At 52.1% G+C, this 18444-nt stretch overlaps 2 protein-coding genes across 2 annotated transcripts in view; one reads left to right on the forward strand and one right to left on the reverse strand.

The window, feature by feature from the left end:
- Nucleotides 1-4418, forward strand: part of G6PD (glucose-6-phosphate dehydrogenase) — a 31137-nt gene extending 26719 nt beyond the window's left edge. The window contains exon 13 of the mRNA XM_061574090.1: nucleotides 2762-4418. Coding sequence (XP_061430074.1) covers nucleotides 2762-2773 — 12 coding nt within the window. The 3' untranslated portion in view covers nucleotides 2774-4418. The remainder of the gene's footprint in view (nucleotides 1-2761) is intronic.
- A 724-nt stretch (nucleotides 4419-5142) lies between these two features.
- Nucleotides 5143-18444, reverse strand: part of CERK (ceramide kinase) — a 34900-nt gene continuing 21598 nt past the window's right edge. Inside the window, exons 6-13 of the mRNA XM_061574088.1 lie at nucleotides 17807-17952; nucleotides 17246-17320; nucleotides 16821-16973; nucleotides 16041-16146; nucleotides 14302-14408; nucleotides 13673-13869; nucleotides 13047-13456; nucleotides 5143-12809 (exon numbers count right to left, since the gene is read on the reverse strand). Coding sequence (XP_061430072.1) covers nucleotides 12746-12809; nucleotides 13047-13456; nucleotides 13673-13869; nucleotides 14302-14408; nucleotides 16041-16146; nucleotides 16821-16973; nucleotides 17246-17320; nucleotides 17807-17952 — 1258 coding nt within the window. The 3' untranslated portion in view covers nucleotides 5143-12745. The remainder of the gene's footprint in view (nucleotides 12810-13046; nucleotides 13457-13672; nucleotides 13870-14301; nucleotides 14409-16040; nucleotides 16147-16820; nucleotides 16974-17245; nucleotides 17321-17806; nucleotides 17953-18444) is intronic.

The raw sequence follows: 18444 nt of genomic DNA on the forward strand, positions 1-18444 counted from the left end.
TGCGTGTTTTTCAACGCCAGGCAGTACGTTTGATGCCATACTGCCTGGCGCTGAATTAAAATCCCACATGTTGCTTGCGTGCACATTACGCTGAAACAATCGATTCGACGAACTTCAACGTGACTGCGCTGTGTGTTGGGTAACGTGGTTTTTCCCAACTGCTCGATTTTTCTTAATTCTTGTTTGTTCATGACGGACGGCGCATGACGTCACGAGACAAACCTTTGGAGCTCTCCGGCGTGAGGAGTGAATCTGTTCGCCTTGTGTCGGAGAACCAAAACCGACTTCTGAAGCCACTTCAAATAGCCCCACTCGGAGGGGAGGCTGTGACTCTTTATACACCCGGCAACAACAACAACATGTTCATCACGTGGCAGTCGGACGGCGACAGTGAACTCGCGCAGCTTGACGACTGAAATGAACCAGGTGCAGGTGCTGATGAGAATTATCATCATTGGTGACCAGGCTGACACCCTCATCTGCCTCCACTTGAGAAATCCAGTTTAATCACGGGCGGCTTAAATCTGGATTTCAATCCAGGATCTCGCTCGTGCTGGCTTAGCGTAGTGTGTCTTGACATGGCATTAGCACCCCCTCCCCACCAGACCCCCCCCACCTCCGAGTCACCTGACCCTCTTAGAAGTTACATCTGAATGTCTTAAAGCACTTGTAGGCACAAAGTAAAATTGAAGCACGGCGTGCCCTCTCAAACACTTTGTACAATCATTCGGCAATGAATCGTTTAATCGTTCGTGATGACATTCCACATCAACCGCTTGCCTAAGCATATGTTTTGCAAGTGGCTGAACATGCTAGAACAAATAATAAAAAGTGTTATTTTCATGCGCTTACAGCTCCCGATTCTCTTTCCTTCTTTGCGCATGGTAATTCCACGTGTTGCGTTGGTTGTCTGTGTGTGTGATGGACGTGGCGGCGCGTGTGAAACGCTTGTGTCCATGTGTGCCCTGCCAGCACTACCAATAGGTGCTCACTAACAGCAATAGCCACTTGGTCGATAGACTCAACAGGGGTGGTCTGTCGACTGTAGTGGTGCATTGCCCGACAATTGCAGCATCCTGGGTTCGCTACCTGGCCCATTGCACAAGACCACCAACAATCGGCATCTTCACTTGGTCTGAGACTCCTCCAGGTTGACTCTGCCTTAAGTTAATGCCCTGGCACACTGCGTTACCGCGAACACGTGCAGGTTAGAGATGGTGAAACGTGTGGTGCTGACCCCCCCCCCACCCCATTGTGTATCATCCCAACCTTTAACTGGTGTTCGCTCACGGCACTTTACTCCCAACAGGATTTTTGTATTTCTTGTGGTGCGAGTGAGGTTTGTAAAAATCAATCGGTCCTTTTCTCCTTTTCACTAAAATCTCACTCTTACCTTTCAAACTTGAATGCCACGTCGTGCACACACACACTCCCACGTGGGCATGTTGTGTTCATAAACCATTCCGGATAAAAAGTGAAAATTCCATAGATTCACACGACTCCAGAGTCGAACAATGAGGTCGCTTGGATGGGCACAACTGGACAACGCACCTCCAATTCGCGTGGTTGGCTACGTACGGCGCGAAAGAAATTAAACATACGTACAGCGGAATGAAGAGTGTCTATTGAGGACAATCGTTGAAGGCGGATCGGGATCAAACATCGCGACACGGAGTCGATTGAGAGCAAGATGCCACGTGCCTCTGGGGAATCGCATGAATAGCAACAATGTACAGAGAAAAGGAAGGAAAAAAAAGTAAGTTTTTTAAAAATGTATTCTAGATTTGAAGCTTTCGTGACTGCAAGGATTCATACTCTAAGGTTTTTTCGGTAAAGTCACGTAGGTAAAAATAAATAATAATTATTAAATAATAGAAATAATAATAGAATTAAAACTATAAATCTTAAAAATTTTAATGTGAATAGATTAGGCCATTGTCTGAAGCCCGCTACCGTCTCTCGGGAGAGCAGCGCTCGACTGCTGAATGAGAGCCCCAGCGAGTGTCATTCCACACGCCGCTACCGTCATCGACGTTGCCTCTCAGCTTCCCTGAAATTGCACTGCAAGCTTGTGCCAATATAATCTTGATTTGTGCCAATATAGTTATTCAAATCTGGTCTCGCACACACACACATGTACACACGTACCGGATTATAAGAAGCACACACATATTTTTCTTTGAAATTCGGTGGGGGCGACACGTGTGTCGATGATGTGGAGAATACGACAATCGTGTGATTTATTATCCCAGATTACATTGGATGTGTTTTCAAAATGTGTACCTCTAGAACTAGCCTCAACCACCATGGGGTGACCGGGTGGCTCGCAGAGATATGAGCCTTCACAGCTGAATTATTTCATTTTAATCCAGGCTTCTGACTGTAATTAGAGCCAGGTTCTCCCAAGTGTCGTGTGCTGATGGCCTCAGCCTGGTCACCAATTACTTGTCTACCAACAATCACATACTACACGCTTTATTTTACCAGGTAAGGCCCACTGCACTGCTGTATATATAGTTATTTTTCAGAAGTGATCTGGCCACAAATAATAGCTCAACGAAGTGGCTTATCACGTGGATATTGAGCAACCATATACTCTAAACGTGTGGCGGTAAAAACCGGAGGACCCGGAGAAAAATCCACGCAAATCACGAAATAAATACTGGCAAACATCTGTGACTTCACGTTGCACGGCGGTCTCTTTTATTGCATTTGTGTTTTTTTTTGCCCCCCCCCCCACCTCACCCTCCCTCGTCCCAAGGTGGCTAGTTGAGCACAGTCGCAGCCGTGGAACTGTTCCTGCTGTCACCACCTCCCCCCTTCGCGTCGCGTCTCCATCCGCCCCGACAACGACCCCGTTGCCAGCCACGACTGGATCGGCGAAGCCCACGGCCACAAGCCCCCCCCCTCCCCACACGCGCACTTCATGACTCCCACTTCACGGCTCCCATTGAAGTCGACTTGAAGAAGCGGAGAGCTTCTCGACCGTCTTGGTGTGGCGCTGCCTGCCCCCCTCCCCCCCTAGTCAGAATCAGAATATGTATTTATACTGGAGGAATTCGAGCTATAAAGATATTTTTCACATATGTCCAGTTGGGGCGTGTAAGAATGTTACAACGACAATACAAAAAAAACGATAGGGGTGTAAAGTATAGGAAAGGGAAACAAATAAATTCAGAAATATCTACAAATGAAACTTAACAAAAAAATGTATCTGACCAAGTCAAGCCCACTGAGCTGTTAACTTCTTTTTCAGAAGCGACCTGGCCACAAATGATAGCTCAACAAAGTGGCTTTTATCGTTGGGAAATTTATAGCAGCAAAATTGTAAAGCAGTCAAGATCGCTGTTCATCCCTGTCCCTCCCTCTCCGCTGGCCCACCCCTCCAACAGACCTCCGGTGACCCCAAGGCCACCACAGGCGCAGGACACACGAGTGGTCGCGTGTCCGCGCATCGAGTCGACACGGTGTTCAAAGTCAGGCGATTGTTTCACGTGGCGAATTACTGGAGTGCGACTTGTCACCACGGGGTGGCGCTGATGCACGAGATTCACACCGTGTGGGTGCCGTGCAGGAAAAGTTTGTGCTGCACGGTATCCATGCCGCAGCCTCGGCATTCTCCCGAAAAGGTTTTTGTGTTTCCCTGGATGGAAGGGTAGAGGTGGGGGTCAGCCATGAGTTAAGAACTACTTACTTGAAGAAAGATGGAACCCAAACAGATGGGGAGTTATATGATTTCATTATTTCATTCTCAAAACTTTAATATCCAGGCGATGCAGAAGTTGCAATCTGCAAGCACCGAGCTCCGATTGGACAAGAGGAGCCCAAGCATCGTGTTCTGATTGGACAGGAGGGGCCCAAGCACCGGGCTTTAATTGGACGGGGGGGGGGGGCCGAATCACCGCGCTATGGTTGGACAGGGGAGGGGGGGGGGCAATTACCGTGCTATGATTGGACAGGAGGAACCCAATCACCGGGCTGTAATTGGACAGGAGGGGCCCAAGGACTGGGCTATGATTGGACAGGAGGGACCCCACTTCATTGCTTGCACCCCACGGCTGTTACTCCCTGCCGGCGATCCTTCTGCAACGGTTGTGTGCCCCCGAAAGAGGACACTTAGCCTGGCACTGCCACTTTCGTGATTGAATGTTGGTTTGTTTTCTGTAAGTTGCTGGTGTTCATTCACTATGATGACAATGCTGTTCAACCCAAGGCCTAATGGCTTGGCTTGTTTTCTCATCCATTTTCTTTTCATTCTATAATTATTCACGGGACCGATTTTCGTGGTAAAAATGGGACCAAACGTTTTTGTTATTGTTCACGTGTGACATTTCTATTAAATCAGTTTTGTTTGAATGTGCAGAAAATGTTGATTATCAAAACCCATGACATCTGTAATAAACAACTACATTCCATCACCGAAGACATACGTTCGTAATAAATAACGTTTGGTATTCGTGCTATAATTACAGCGCAAAGACCAATAAAGTTAACTCTACAATTTTCAACAACAATTTTGCGAACATGAAGGTCAAAGTGTTCCGGTGCTCAACTGAGCGTGGCGAAAAGCTGCCGAGTCGGTGATAGAAATTCCACATTTCCATGGCAGGGACCAATGCTTTCATAGGCCACCCCACTCTTAAACACCCAGTCGTTCGTAAAAGTTGAAGGCAGTATAGTACTATAGTAATAGAGCAAGTGCAGAATCACTGAACCGGAATTTATAGCCTGAAAGTGCGGGGCCCGTAGCATATGTAGCTACTTTTGCTACTGGGATAATCCGGCACTGCTCACCGTACAAAGCCAAACACGCTGATGGGCGGTGCGCACTGAGTGACAGCGCCTGCCACGTCCACCATCACGACAGCGAGGCAGCCTCGACAACCACCGTGATGCATGGAGGGCACCCATCCAGGCGTTATCCAGGCTCATCCCCGCCGAGCGTTCCAAGATCTCACAAGATCGGACGCACCCAGAGTGATTTAGTCATAGACGAGGCCAGGATAGATGATCTAACAACAACAAAAAATGGCTCAAGTTTAGTTTTTTTCCAGAACACACTTAAATGACGCTTTCAATTACACTTAAATTGCGATGTTCATTCAGCGACTTGCAAACAAACTCGCCAAGAGGGAACGGCTCTCGCCCAAGAGTTAAAATCTTTATTTCACCACGTGGTGTGTGTGGGGGGGTCACAGAAGAAACACAACTCAGTTTGCATGAACAGATGCGATACGATCTGCAACAACATATATACACATACATATATATACGCCTTTTTTTACGGAATAAATCTCATCAGCGGGTGAACGTCACTCTTGTGTGGAAGGCAACAAACCCAGTGGGATTTGCCTAGGTCTGTCAATTTCAACTAATCACCAATTGTGTCTTCATCTTGTTGTTATTAGTATTGGCGTAAAGACGTGAAGAAGCCATTCTACTACCGACGACACCATATGAGGACGAATCCAATTCGGTCTTCCGACGTGAATAATGACACCGTTCAGTCCATCGGCCTCCCCAGACCAATATTACCGAATGGCACTCAGTTTAAGTAGGAAAACTCTGGACCAGTTTCCACCTTCGGGGTCTCATCAGCAGTCGCGCTTGTTAAAAGCACATTGCTGCTCGATTAACCGGACGTTATTATATGACGGCAAGAGCCGAAGGATGTTGGGCAACATCGTCGCCAGCCACTTGCAATCGGCCCCACTCAGCCGTCACGAGAGGCGCCTTCAAAGCTTCTGCCGGAGGTGCGAATGGGAATGATTTGACTCTTGCTGGAGGAATCCTATGAGCTATAAAGCTCTTTTTTCACAGATGTCCAGTAAGGGACATCTGTGAAACTGTCAGCCACCCAACACTTTAGCTTTACCGTCTTCAGACCCGCGATTGGTCAAATTAAACGAAACCTCCAAATCGATGCGAGCGAGTGGGCCATCAGTCCTCAGTGCAGTCGACGATGAACGGATCGATTCGAGTCCCTTGCCTACCCAGATTCAATCGCTTGTTTTTGTTGTTGCTGCGATACTGCATCGGCACAAACGACAACACTTCAACACATTCACGAACAACACTGCGGTCCTATAAAAGTAAAGAAAGAAAAAAAACCCATAAATGATGGCCGACGTGAAGGTGCAATGTCCGGGCTACTGACGCATGTCAAATCTCCAGTAGTCGATCCACAGACCAGAGTCCAGGATCCTCAACAGAGAGGATCCATCGCAGACTTCGGCCGTGATGGATCCTCTCTGTGTACTGGCGCTCAAGTCACCTTGGTGGGGTCACGGGGACCAGTGATCCTGATTAGGGGGGGGGGGGGGGCACCGTACCAATAAGGCCCGGCCTAGACCCAGGGCTGGAACATGATTTGATCTGGGGATGTAAGCTGTGTCAAGCTTACGGCTCGTAAATGGAGGAATGTCTGCATATTCGTTGCCCTTCCCCCGCACCTCTGATGAGGACGGTTGGCTACGTACGGTGCGAAAGAAGTTCAACGCGCGTACACTTTTTGTCAAATCAGAATGAAAATAACCGTTTGGGAAAGTTCCCCCCCCCCCCATCTACTGGTTTTTCAACCGATTATGTAAAACTTGAAACGTATTTGTTTTGGTCATATTTAGAGGCCCCTCATAATACGAGGGCCTACGCAGTAGCTTGCCGAGCTTGTACCTACACCCGGCACTGCCAACGCCCTCCATCCCAAGTGTCTGTTATCGCTACCCTGTGACCATTTAACCTGTAATTGCAGCACTCGCAACGCAAGTAAACAGGTCATCTACACCCATCATCATCATACCGCCGGGCTAATAAAATGCATACCACTTTAGAGGAAATTGGCGCCGGCCACGGAAGGGAAACATCCACTCCCCAACCATGAGAATGTGGACAGTCCACCAATGGGTCAGGGACACCCAACCGAGATGAGCACTACCAACCGGATGTGACCGAGCAGGCGACAGCATCGACTGCTTGACACTGCTACAAACAACTCGCCGTTTTCTCTCATCGCCCATCATCTTCCCTCCCCTCAAACACTCCTCCACTCCTTCCCGTCCCTCCCCGACTCCTTCGTGATACCCTAAGTAACCCTCCTATTGGGGTCACTCATTCCTCAAGCGTCCCACGCCATCTAAAATCGTTCGATCCTCTCATCGCGCGGCGCTTTCAGATGCGCTTCTGCGGCCGTCTGGAACGCTCTTCCGATATTAGGATGCCACTGGGAGATATGTACTTATGTCATCTAGATTGAAAACTAATTTCTTTCGGATCACTTTGTGTGATAGTCTGCTGTCCTTCCCCCGCACACTCCGATTAGCGCGGCCGGTTACGTACGGCGCGAAAGAAGTTCAACGTACATTCATTTGAACGTTTTTTTCAACTACGCCCAGTGCCTTGAGTGAAGGTGCTTCATACGTTAATATAAAATTATATTCGGAGTTTCCTTTCTTGAGGCTGCCCTGTAGCTCTACAGCTCCGCCTTGGACCGTTTGAACCATTGCGGTGGAGAGGAAAAAAACGCGAATCACTCCGTAACTGATCACTTTGCTACCGCTACTATTGCCATGGAGGTTTGTTTGCAGTTTAAATCAAGCCGATGCACCGATACTCAAAATAGGCGCTTTCAAGAGGAGCAGTGTGGGTTTACAATAACCCACAATGCATCAGTCCCGCGCGTACACGTGATGTTATTTCGCACCGTATTTTAACCATTAAAACATTCTCAATTTGCACATTCGGGAGAAAAATTATAATATAAACACTCCGAAAACGTTAAAACAACTATTATAAATTATCCAGGAATAAATAAAAAAACGAGCAGTGATTAAATAAACAACCATTTTTTAAAATCTCTCTTACACCTGGCAGCCCTTTGATTGGTGGAAAACCAACCATCGCCGGGGGTTAGATACCCACTACTCGCATTATCATTGGCTGCTGACATTTGGGCTATGCCCATTTCAAACCTTTATAAACAGTTTGCCTTGAAGCTAACCCCCCTTTTCCTGAAGATAGAAACGTTATTTTTTGTTATTTTCTTTGAACCTATCTCGGTGACTTTACCGAAAGACCCAAGAATATTAATTCCTGCAGTCACGAAAGCTTCAAGTCAAGATGTAAACAACCATTGCACGACTTGTTGTGTAACTTCGGGCCACACACCCACGTGACCTGGATTATACGAAAGGGAAGGTGAAACCCAAACCAAAGACACCCCGCTGAAATTTTTATTTAAAACTTTCGTGTTATATTCTTTGATTCTTTCGGTAAAGTCACGTAGATATAAACATTATATATTAATAAAGTGAATAGAAAAATCATGAAATTAAAATAAACATATTTTCCTGATGATGACCGCTTGTGTTACGATCGAAACGTCCTGGTTTTTGCTTTAATTTTTATTCACTTTACGTATTATTATTTTTCTATCGACGTGACTTTACCTAAAGAACCAAAGAATATGAATCCCCCGTACAGCCTAAAAGAATGTTGGGGCAAGTGCTGTTAGCAACCACCTGTGGAGGCCGGCACGGTACACGAGGGGGTGGGTGGCCGGCACCACGCCCGGCCTCCTTTGTCTCACCAGTGCACACACCGCAGCAGGTACTCGTTGAGGCTGAGTCGACCTAGGGGAGGCCCAGGACCAGTTCAGATAATCGCCACCGGTGTTGGCCGTGAGCGGGAATCAAACTCGGGTCGCCGGAGTTCGTGGTGCAGGGCGGTGACCGCTACTCTACCGCTCCCCACTAAAACCAAACACACACACACGAGTGTGTTATGAAGGCGCAGCCCTGCAATTGCCTGCTCACGCTGGCTGAAGGCCGACCTCGCCACCCCAGGACTCGAGGAAGCGCTTAAAAAAACCACAGTGCCGTTTTGGCAGACTCCTTCGACGCCGTGGCCAAACGTTGTGACCCCCCACACTTGACCCCACACACACACGCCACCTGCTGGGCAACCCTGACCCACACTCGACCCCACACACACGCCACCTGCTGGCTAACCGTGGTGAGCGCAGCCGTGGGTGGACCAGGGGGCGGACGGGCGGGAGGGGGATTTAAGAACCCGGTCAACCATCGACACCACGGCAACACGGAGCTCCAGCCCCTCCTGTAAAATACACCGCCGCAGGATTTCCACCCGGCCAATAACTCATTTAGAAATTATTATTATCGTGTTAACTTAAAATCGTTCTCCGACATCCCTCCGACGACACATTGAGAGGGAGAGAAAGAGAGAACTACACGGCGATAATTGTTTGAGAAAAAAGGTAGGTAGGGCGAGAGAGAGAGAGAAACGTCGACTTTCTCAGAGACGACAGCGCCGCATGTACGTACGGTGAACTTGAACTTCGTTCGCACCGCTGCTACGTAGCCGCCAAACGCGCCATTCAGTTCAAAATATATCACGCAAACGACCCTCTGTAGAGCCTGTAACAGACTGTTGGGGCAAGTGCTGTTAGCAACCACCTATGAAGGCCGGCACGGTACACGAGGGGGTGGGTGGCCAGCACCACGCCCGGCCGCCTTTGTTTTCCCGGTGCCAATGTTTACACACCGCACCAGGAACTCATTTGAGGCTGAGTCTACCTAGGGGAGGCCCAGAAACCGGTTCAGACAATGGTCACCGGTGGTGGTGATCGCTCCACCGCTCACCGCTGCACCACCGCTCCCCACACTTACACACACGCAGTCGCCTTTGCATGGGACATCTAAGGCAACGGGTTTTCTATATTGCATACAAGCTCAGCTGCTTCGCCATCGATCGGCGATTAAGGCCCCTCGGGACACGCGGACGATCGCCGTCAACGGCAAAATCGCGTCCCTGGGAGGCCGCGGTGACTTCACAAAGTGAGCCCACCGCTCCGAGCGGCCGACGTTTCATGCTTTCCGTCAAATCGCCTGCACAGGTAAAGTTTGTTTTGTGTGTGTGGGTGCAGGTGGCGTAAATGTGAAGTGTGTCGTGAAAACCCACCTCCTCCAGCCGAAACGCAGCAAATCGGTAAGGTCGGTCACGTGAACAGAACGTGCCAATTTATTAATTCTTCAGCGCCACCGGTTGCATGTGAGAGAGCAAAACCCATAACATTTACACAAAATAGAATTATAAACGTTGTAGGTTTGCTCTCTGAACACACGAAGGAGTACCTAATTGTCACTTTCTGTTCACGTGACAAACCGTCCTAGTTGGGTGTGTGTCGGGGGTGGAGGTGTGGGGTGTGAGACGCGTGTGCACATTACGCGATCTCTAACCCGACTAAGTTTTGTTGTTATCGTGAACAACATCGCTCGTGAAATCCTCACGCGTTCAATTTGCCTGCGCAGAATTTTTACCAGGTAAGTCCCACCGAGCTATACAGCTCTGTTTTCAGAAGCGACTGGCCACAAATGATAGCTCAACAAAAGTGGCTTATCGCGTGGAAATTTATAGCAGTAACCAAATAGTCTAAACGCACATTGATTCTAAATGTGGAGGGAACAACCAAAGGACCCCGAAGAAAATCCACGCGACCACAGGGAGAGAGACGCAAACTACAAATATACAGCAGGTGTCAGGGTCGGGATCGAACCCACGACCTCCTGTAGACCATGCGAGGTAGTTAACATCTCCTAGCCACCGTGGCGCTTGACCGACTGGCACATGGCGATGGCGATGCATGCCCATCGCCCACGGCGTCTTGCCACGGGGGGTCGGTGGGTCACAACAGCCGTGTTAGATGCAGCACAGCAAGTAGGTCGATAGCCTGCCACAAGGGCGGTGTTTCCTCTGGGGCACTCTCATTTCTTCCTGCACAATTTTTTTTTCCCAAAAGGCCGAGCATCACAAGGCAGGACTCTCTTGAAAAGAGTCTTGAGACTCCGCGAAGCTTTGCTGAAGCAAAGTTTTGTGTTGGCATGACCTGCAGCGAATATTCGACATCGATCACTTTGTTTTCCCGTTCTTTACGCCCAGAAGTGAACGCGTCAACTTTTTTGACCTCGAGCACAAAAAAATAAAAATGCAGACCACACGTAGAGGGGCGCGCAGAGATTGTGAGACTCAAAAGCAGGCACAGCGAGTGGCCACGTCTAAGCAAGGTCAACGCTATCTACAATTTCACAACCATTAAACAATCACCGATAAATCCTGTACAAAGTGTAAATATGTACAGCACACCAAATGTTACACTCACAACTACGGCTACAGAAGGCCACTTGGCCTCAGAAGTCTACTTGGTCCTAAATTCACGTCTGGCTTTCCAATCCCAGCAATCATTGTGGGCCTTGTGCTTTTCACCCCAAAAGATAAAAATGTACAATATAACAACAATGTTAGAATATGTCAACTTGTAACGCGAAGCCGCCGCACAGTACACGCTCGCTCTCGCACAGAGCGAGAGACAGTGGACGACTCAGATACTGGAGGAGGAACCACAGACGGGCTTGAAGGCGAGCCAGCGCCAACGATTGCCCAAGCTCTATGCTCCTCTATATATGAAGGCGTCATCGGCCAATGAATGTGCGTTTATACACGTGGGAGGAATCCGTAGTGCCCGGTAAAAGCCCCACGCGTGCGAGGGGGAAACACTCGATCCCACACAGACGGAACAGGCCGGGGGCCACATTTGTTGTTGTGCCGCCCTCTCCTGGCACGAACACCTCGGGAGCTTCACACCATCTGTGCGTGATCCACCAGCCCTTGCTCCTCGCTCCTCAGTGCTGGATTACAACGGAATGTGGGGCGCAGGAAAGACTTGGAGATGTCAATGGGAGGAGTAGGAGGTTGTGATGGGTGGGAACACCTGTGCAGGAAGGGGGAGAGCAGGTTATGGAGCTGGGCACTGGAGGTGCCAACCAGAGGTTGAGGTCCAAGGGGATGGGCGAAAGCCAAGATGGTGACGGGGCGACAATCGTAGCCCTTGGATCAATGGCGTCCACTCTGCAACGCCTGCAAACAGCCATCGGAAGCGGCGGCGGAGGACGGAAGCATCGGGAGCACCGGCCATGACGGCCTCTGAATGTGGCTCAGCCGTAGAGAATTACGGATATCCAGACACAAGCGGTGCAAATGAAGCGTTTAAATTACGTTTCAATAAATATATATACTTCTACTTTCATTTAAATATATATTATTTGATCTATTTCAAAAGCTCCTTCGAATGGATTTTTTTTTTGTTAAAGAATCCACCACGAATGATGCGAATATATTTTTGTTTGTTTCTAAAACTCGTCGCACGCTCTCAAACTCGTCCCGTGAGATTCCGGGGGGTGACTGCCCGTCGCTCGGAGCGGCCGTCATCCCACCGCCCGCTGAGAAAGCTGGCACCACTCTGCACAGAGTCGGCAGTGGCCACCCTGTGGAGACCAACAAGATGGTAAATACTGCCCCACTGCCCCCCCCCCCCTTGCCATAGGAATGTGGTCATCTTTCACCAAAAGGAGAAGCGAAGGGGATGGAAGCGGTTCCCGCCGGCCAGCTTGAGCAGAGAGACTCCGCCATTGTTGTTGTTGTTTGTAAGCGCGTCAGTTTGTTGCGCTTGCAGGGGGGGGGGCAGCGAGGCTGGGTGGCTGTCGGTGTGCAGCAGGAAGCGGGATGTCGGAGGCGGGCAGGGGAGAGAGAGGGAACGGTCTTGGCCCACACATTGCCGACTTGTCAACTGACTCGGCTTGAGTTCGCCATCCCTCCGGATGCGTTTGTGCGTTTGTCCGGCCGTTTTGTTGCGGGGGCGTCCACCCGTCCGTTCATCTGCCCCTCCCGGTGGTCATCAGCCGAATCCCAGCTGGTCTTCGATGCCGCGAGCAAACAACTTGATGAGCTGCCCATGAACCCTGCGACAACACGGAGTTGCAAGGCAAACGTGTGAGCGCTCCTTGCGAGCCACGTTAAAGTGTGTGTGTGTGAACGTGCGTGTTGTGTGGGGACAGTCAGGGGAACTGGTGGTGCATCTGCCAGTCATCTCAGTCAGTCAAACCATTGCGCCTGGGTCTGTCCTGCTCCCCCCGTCTTCCCTCCAATCTCTCCATCTCTCTCCCCCCCGTCTCCCTCCCCCCCCGTCTCCCTCTCACCGCACGCTTATGTCGGTCTCGTGGAGGATCTCTCCGTCGCAGTTCCACGTGCTCCTGGTGTTGCGTAACGAGCGGCACGCGCACAGCGACTGCTGCTGTTGCTGCTGCTGCTCGTCGTCGTCGGCGGCGGCGAGGGCGTCGCTGCTGGCGCCGCACGCGTTCTCGTTTAGGTCGTGGAAGAAGCCCTCGCCGCCGTCGTCGCCGCCGCCGCCGCCGGGCCCCGACGCGCCGCTCGGGCCGCAGTCGCCGCTGCCGCCGCCGCTGCCCCCGCTGCCCCCGCTGCCCCTGCTGCCCCTGCCGCCGCTATCGTCGTCGTCGTCGCCGCCGCCGACATCGTCGTCGTCTTCGTGAAGCCGCGGCTTGAACTTGAGCTCCGTCACGCGGTACACTTCCACAAACGGGAAGTCGAACTGGGGCGGCCACGCCGGAGGGGAGAGCACGGGGTGGGGGGGGGGAGAGGGTGAGGTGGGAGGGTTCGCACGGCCCCGCGCGTGTGCGCGTGACACCCGTAGTCGCGTGTGTCGGTGTGTCGGTGTGTACCAGCGCGGCGTATCGCCGTGCGAGGTCGCACCTGGTCGCGTGTGTCGGTGTGTACCAGCGCGGCGTGTCGCCGTGCGCGGTCGCACCTGGTCGCGCTTGTTGGTGTGCCGCAGCAGGAAGCGCGTGAACTCGAGGCGCGAGCACTTGCGCACCACGATGAGGTCGGCGGCGCCGTCGGCGAGGTGAGCGGCGGGTGAGAGCCCCTGGGGGCTCTTGGGGCAGGCGCAGCTCATGCAGGCCACGTTCACGGCCACAAACTCCCCCTCCAGGCAGCGCCAGCCGTCTACGCGCGCGGGGCCACGGAGGATCTCGCGGTTAGCGCCACGCGCGTCCGCAGAGACCAACGCGGCGTGGGTCTCTCCCCTTTCCCACCGGCGCGTTCCGAGCTGTGCCGGCCGCTGCCGCCGCCGCTGAGCGGGCGGAGACGCGGAGGTTCGAGCGAGTGACCCGGGGCGGACTCGGTGGGAAGGCGGCCTCGCCGCTACGACTTGTTCGCCAGCATTGTCAACGCGTTGCTTGGAATCTTCTCCAGGTGGTCTCCAGAGTGCGGAGGCACATTTATTATGGCATTATTGCAAATTCTCAGAAGTGTTAACACATTTTTTTGAAGCACCCTGTACATAGGCGTGTGTGGTGTGTGTAGTGTGGGCAGTGTGTGGTGTGTGTGTGTAGTGTGTGTAGTGCGTGTAGTGCGTGTAGTGCGTGTCGCACGTACCCGTGTCATCGGTGGGTAGGGGCGTCACGGGGGATGGGAGACCCCCCCTTTCCTCCTCATCCTCCGCTCCCTTCAGCTTCTCGGAGGTCTGCGAGCAGATTTCACACCTGCAGGGGAAATGGGCGCAGCCACGGCCACCGTGAGAGTGGCGTCGCGGTGGCGGACATGCCGCCCCTTGATGCAGGAGATCTGAATTCCACGCCTGCCTTTGTATGAACACTCATTAATTGGCGGTAAACATCTTAATATAGAGAGGACTGCAGAGCTCGGGCGGTTATTGGTAGTGCCAGCCTCACGGCCTGGCTGCTGCCTTCCAGCATGTGCGGTGTGCTTTCTCCGTGAAAAACAACATGAATTCTAAATATCTGTATGTTGCATATATGTTGTATGTATGTTGTATGTATGTTGAACTTCTTTCGCACCGTACAGTAGCCAACCGTGGTCATCGGAGGTGTGCGGGTAAGGATAACAAACTAAAATACAAAAAGAAAGTTAAAAAGAAATGAGTTATCAATCTACATGATTTAAAAGTGCATCGCTCCGGTGGCTTCAGAATATCGGAGGGAAGAGCATTCCAGACGGCCGCAGAAGCGCATCTGAAAGCGCGGGATGCAGTGACCTTCTTTGTTCAATACCCAGCCAGAAGCCGCTGCGTACATGATGACCGCAGCTCATGTGATGATGGTTTATACTCCTTGATGAGATCAGCAAGGCAGTGTGGTTAATTTGTGACAAGCACTTTGTGTGTGTAATGAGTGCGACCTGGTTCTCCCCTAGGTAGACTCGGCCTAAAACGAGTACCTGGAATGGTTGTGTTGTCATGAACACAAGAACGTGGTACGAGATTTAGAAGTTGGCATGCGTGGCAAACCCATTCATGGGCCTCTCCAAGGCCAAATAAGCCCTAAATGAGCACCTGGAGCGATGTGTAAACATTGACACTGGGGAGACAAAGGCGGCCGAGCACGGCAATGGCCACACCTCCCCCTCATGTGCCGTGCCGGCATTAATAGACACTCCACCGACAGCATTTGCCCCAAAAGCCTTTAACGTTATATTATCCATCTGTGGTTCTTGTGTGTGTGGGTGTTGTGCGCGCACACGAATTATTGAAATATGAAATGAATCTTAAAATAATTTCCGACTCACTTGCCCACGATTTAAGGTTACGGTCCAAAGTCATTCACGGGCCATTCTTATAAAACGGATTAAGGCTGAATGTTTCTCACCCTGGTAAACAAACACATTAATAAAACGATTCGCTCTACGTGTCGCGGGGCGGGGAAGAGGCGTCACAGCGGTTAGCAGCCTGCACCACATACCCGGCCACCTGAGTCCGATTTCCCAGCCAGAGGCGAAACATCAGCGACGATACATGATAAAAATAAACCCCACGCAGTGGGCGGGCCTTCGTCCGGCAGCGGATCGCCCGAGGGGCTGTAACAGCGATGTCGCTGTTTGTTGCTGTTGTTGTACAGTGGTGCGTGAGGGTGCGTGAGGGCGCGTGAGGTCGCGTGAGGGCTCGTGAGGACGTGTGAGGGCACGTGAGGTCGCGTGAGGGCGTGTGAGGTCGCGTGAGGGCGCGTGAGGGCACGTGAGGTCGCGTGAGAGCTCGTGAGGACGTGTGAGGTTGCGTGAGGGCGTGTGAGGTCGTGTGAGGTCGTGTGAGGTCGCGTGAGGTCGCGCGAGTGCTCGCGAGGTCACGTGAGGGTGCTTGACTGCTCTTGAGGACGCGTTACCCGCTCCGGCAGCGCTTCAAGTCTCTGGGCCCGGACCAGGATGACCCCGCCAGACGGAACTCGATCTTGCCCTCGTAGCGACAGTTTTTCATGACCGTCTTGAAGCCTGCAGGGTGAGCTCAGGTCACACACACAACTCCACCGAGCATTTTCACGTTGCTGCATCACCCTTGCTGCCCATCTGAAGCTTGGTTCACTCCCCCGATTTGCATGTCCTTATTAGGCCAAAACACAGAGCTTACTTGCACCTAACTTTATTCTTGCGTCTCTTGCTCCCACGTTGGTTTTTTTTGCTCAATTTGTGCGTTTATGTCACTGTTCGAGTACGATACAGAGCGTACGCACGTCTTTCTGCCACGTCTTGCTGTCGTACTATCCTTGCACTGTATTTGTTTCATCCGCGTGTCTACTCATCCTCTGCAATGTTCATGTTTTTGTAAAATAGCCGGGAAACTCGCCAAAATAGGATCATCCGTGCAACAAATCTCCAACTTGGACTTTCTACCACTTAACCCACCCACTCTACCACTCATCCCGCCCACTCCACCACTCATCCCACCCACTCCTCCACTCATCCCACCCACTCCACCACTCATCCCACCTACTCACCACTCATCCCGCCCACTCCTCCACTCATCCCACCCACTCCACCACTCATCCCACCCACTCCTCCACTCATCCCACCCACTCCACCACTCATCCCGCCCACTCTACCACTCATCCCGCCCACTCTACCACTCATCCCGCCCACTCTACCACTGGACGTTTGGAGAGCTCTACCCGAGAAGTCGTATCGCATGGGCCCCATCCAGCGTCGCGTCTCGCTGTCGCGCAGCACGTCGCCATAGAAGCCGTAGCCTAGCAGCGACACGGAGTAGCGCAGCAGGCGCTCGCCCTGTCGCACGCTGCACACGTCCAGGGGCTGATCATCACCTGCATGGCGCGGCGTGGGGAGGGGTGCCGGGGGGAGGGGGGGAGTGGCAGCACAGGGAACACGGCTCACTGAGAGACCCAGAGACCACGCTCACACAAACACCCACAGACTCACACAGAAACCCACAGAGACCATAGGCTCACACAGAGACTACCCTCTGTGCGATCCACCAAAACCCACGTTCAAGCCACGGGATTGCATGTGTGCCAAGATCGGGCAGGGAATGGGCGGTGAGGCAAGCGGGAGGGATGCGGAGGGGCAGCCTGTGTACCGATGATGATGTGCAGGGCAGACGTGACGGGGTCATTGGTCCCCACCGTGGCAAAACACACGCAGTCCGTGGAACCTGGAGGGAGATGACGACCAAACCGTTACACCACCGCCACCACCGCCACCACCAACACCGCCACCACCAACGATGCAAATCACATGACTATCACCACCACTGGCAACGATGCAAATCACATGACTATCACCACCACTGGCAACAGCGTTCGTGGCTTCACTGTTACTACTATTACCACCACACCTTCATGATTACATCATTTTCGTGTATGTACGGTGAGCTTCATTTGCACCGCACGTAGCCAACCGTCACTGCCATCGGAAACAATAACAAAGATTATTAATCCCGCCCCCGGCCCTGCTTGGCCCCGAGCCAGATTCAGATGTTTTGAGAGGCTGACTCATCGCGGCTTCATTCCGGCACGGCACGGCACATAGCCAGCGGACAAAACCACCCGGACCACGTGGCTCGTCAGGCTGGGTCCACTAGGATGTGCCAGTGGAAAAGCAGGTTGGGGGGGGGGGGTTGTAGGGGGCGGGCTGCCACCTGCAGGGATGATGCCGATGCGGAGGGGGCACGGCTGCAGCGGAGTGGCGGAGTTGTGTTCGTCGAGGCCGGCGTCTGACTGAGTGCGCCCGATGACTCCGTGCATAATCTCGCTGAACATGCCGTCTCCGCCCACACACACCACACTGTGGGGGGGAGATGGGGGGGGTGATGCGGAGGGGGTGGGCAGTGGGGGGGGAACGCAGACGTACGCACATGCACAAACACATGAAAGGGCAGGTGAAGTTAGGAGAGGCGTACGATTCAATGTGGAGAGATGTGGCATCTAAAAAAGCAACCGCCTCTGAAAACGAATGGATAAAAGGGCACGTAGGTTGTGTATGAACACACAAACACGTGTGATGACACACTGTATGCACTGACACACACATACAGCCAGTCGCACACAAGGACAAACACAGACAATCACGAACACATAAACATGCAGGAACACAGACACGTGCACACAACCATATACTGACACATACACAACCATACAAAGATCACCTGTATAGACCTGAATAGGCCGTTCTGGCAAGCGCTATTAGCGAGCGCCTACAAAGGCCACGATGGCAGACGTGGGGGTGGTGTGGCCAGCACCACGCCCGGCCACCTTTATCTCCCCAGTGGCGATGTTG

This window comes from Lethenteron reissneri, chromosome 54, assembly GCF_015708825.2.
Source record: "Lethenteron reissneri isolate LAM-NWPU_2019-01 chromosome 54, ASM1570882v1, whole genome shotgun sequence".
Classification (NCBI taxonomy): Eukaryota; Metazoa; Chordata; class Hyperoartia; order Petromyzontiformes; family Petromyzontidae; genus Lethenteron; species Lethenteron reissneri.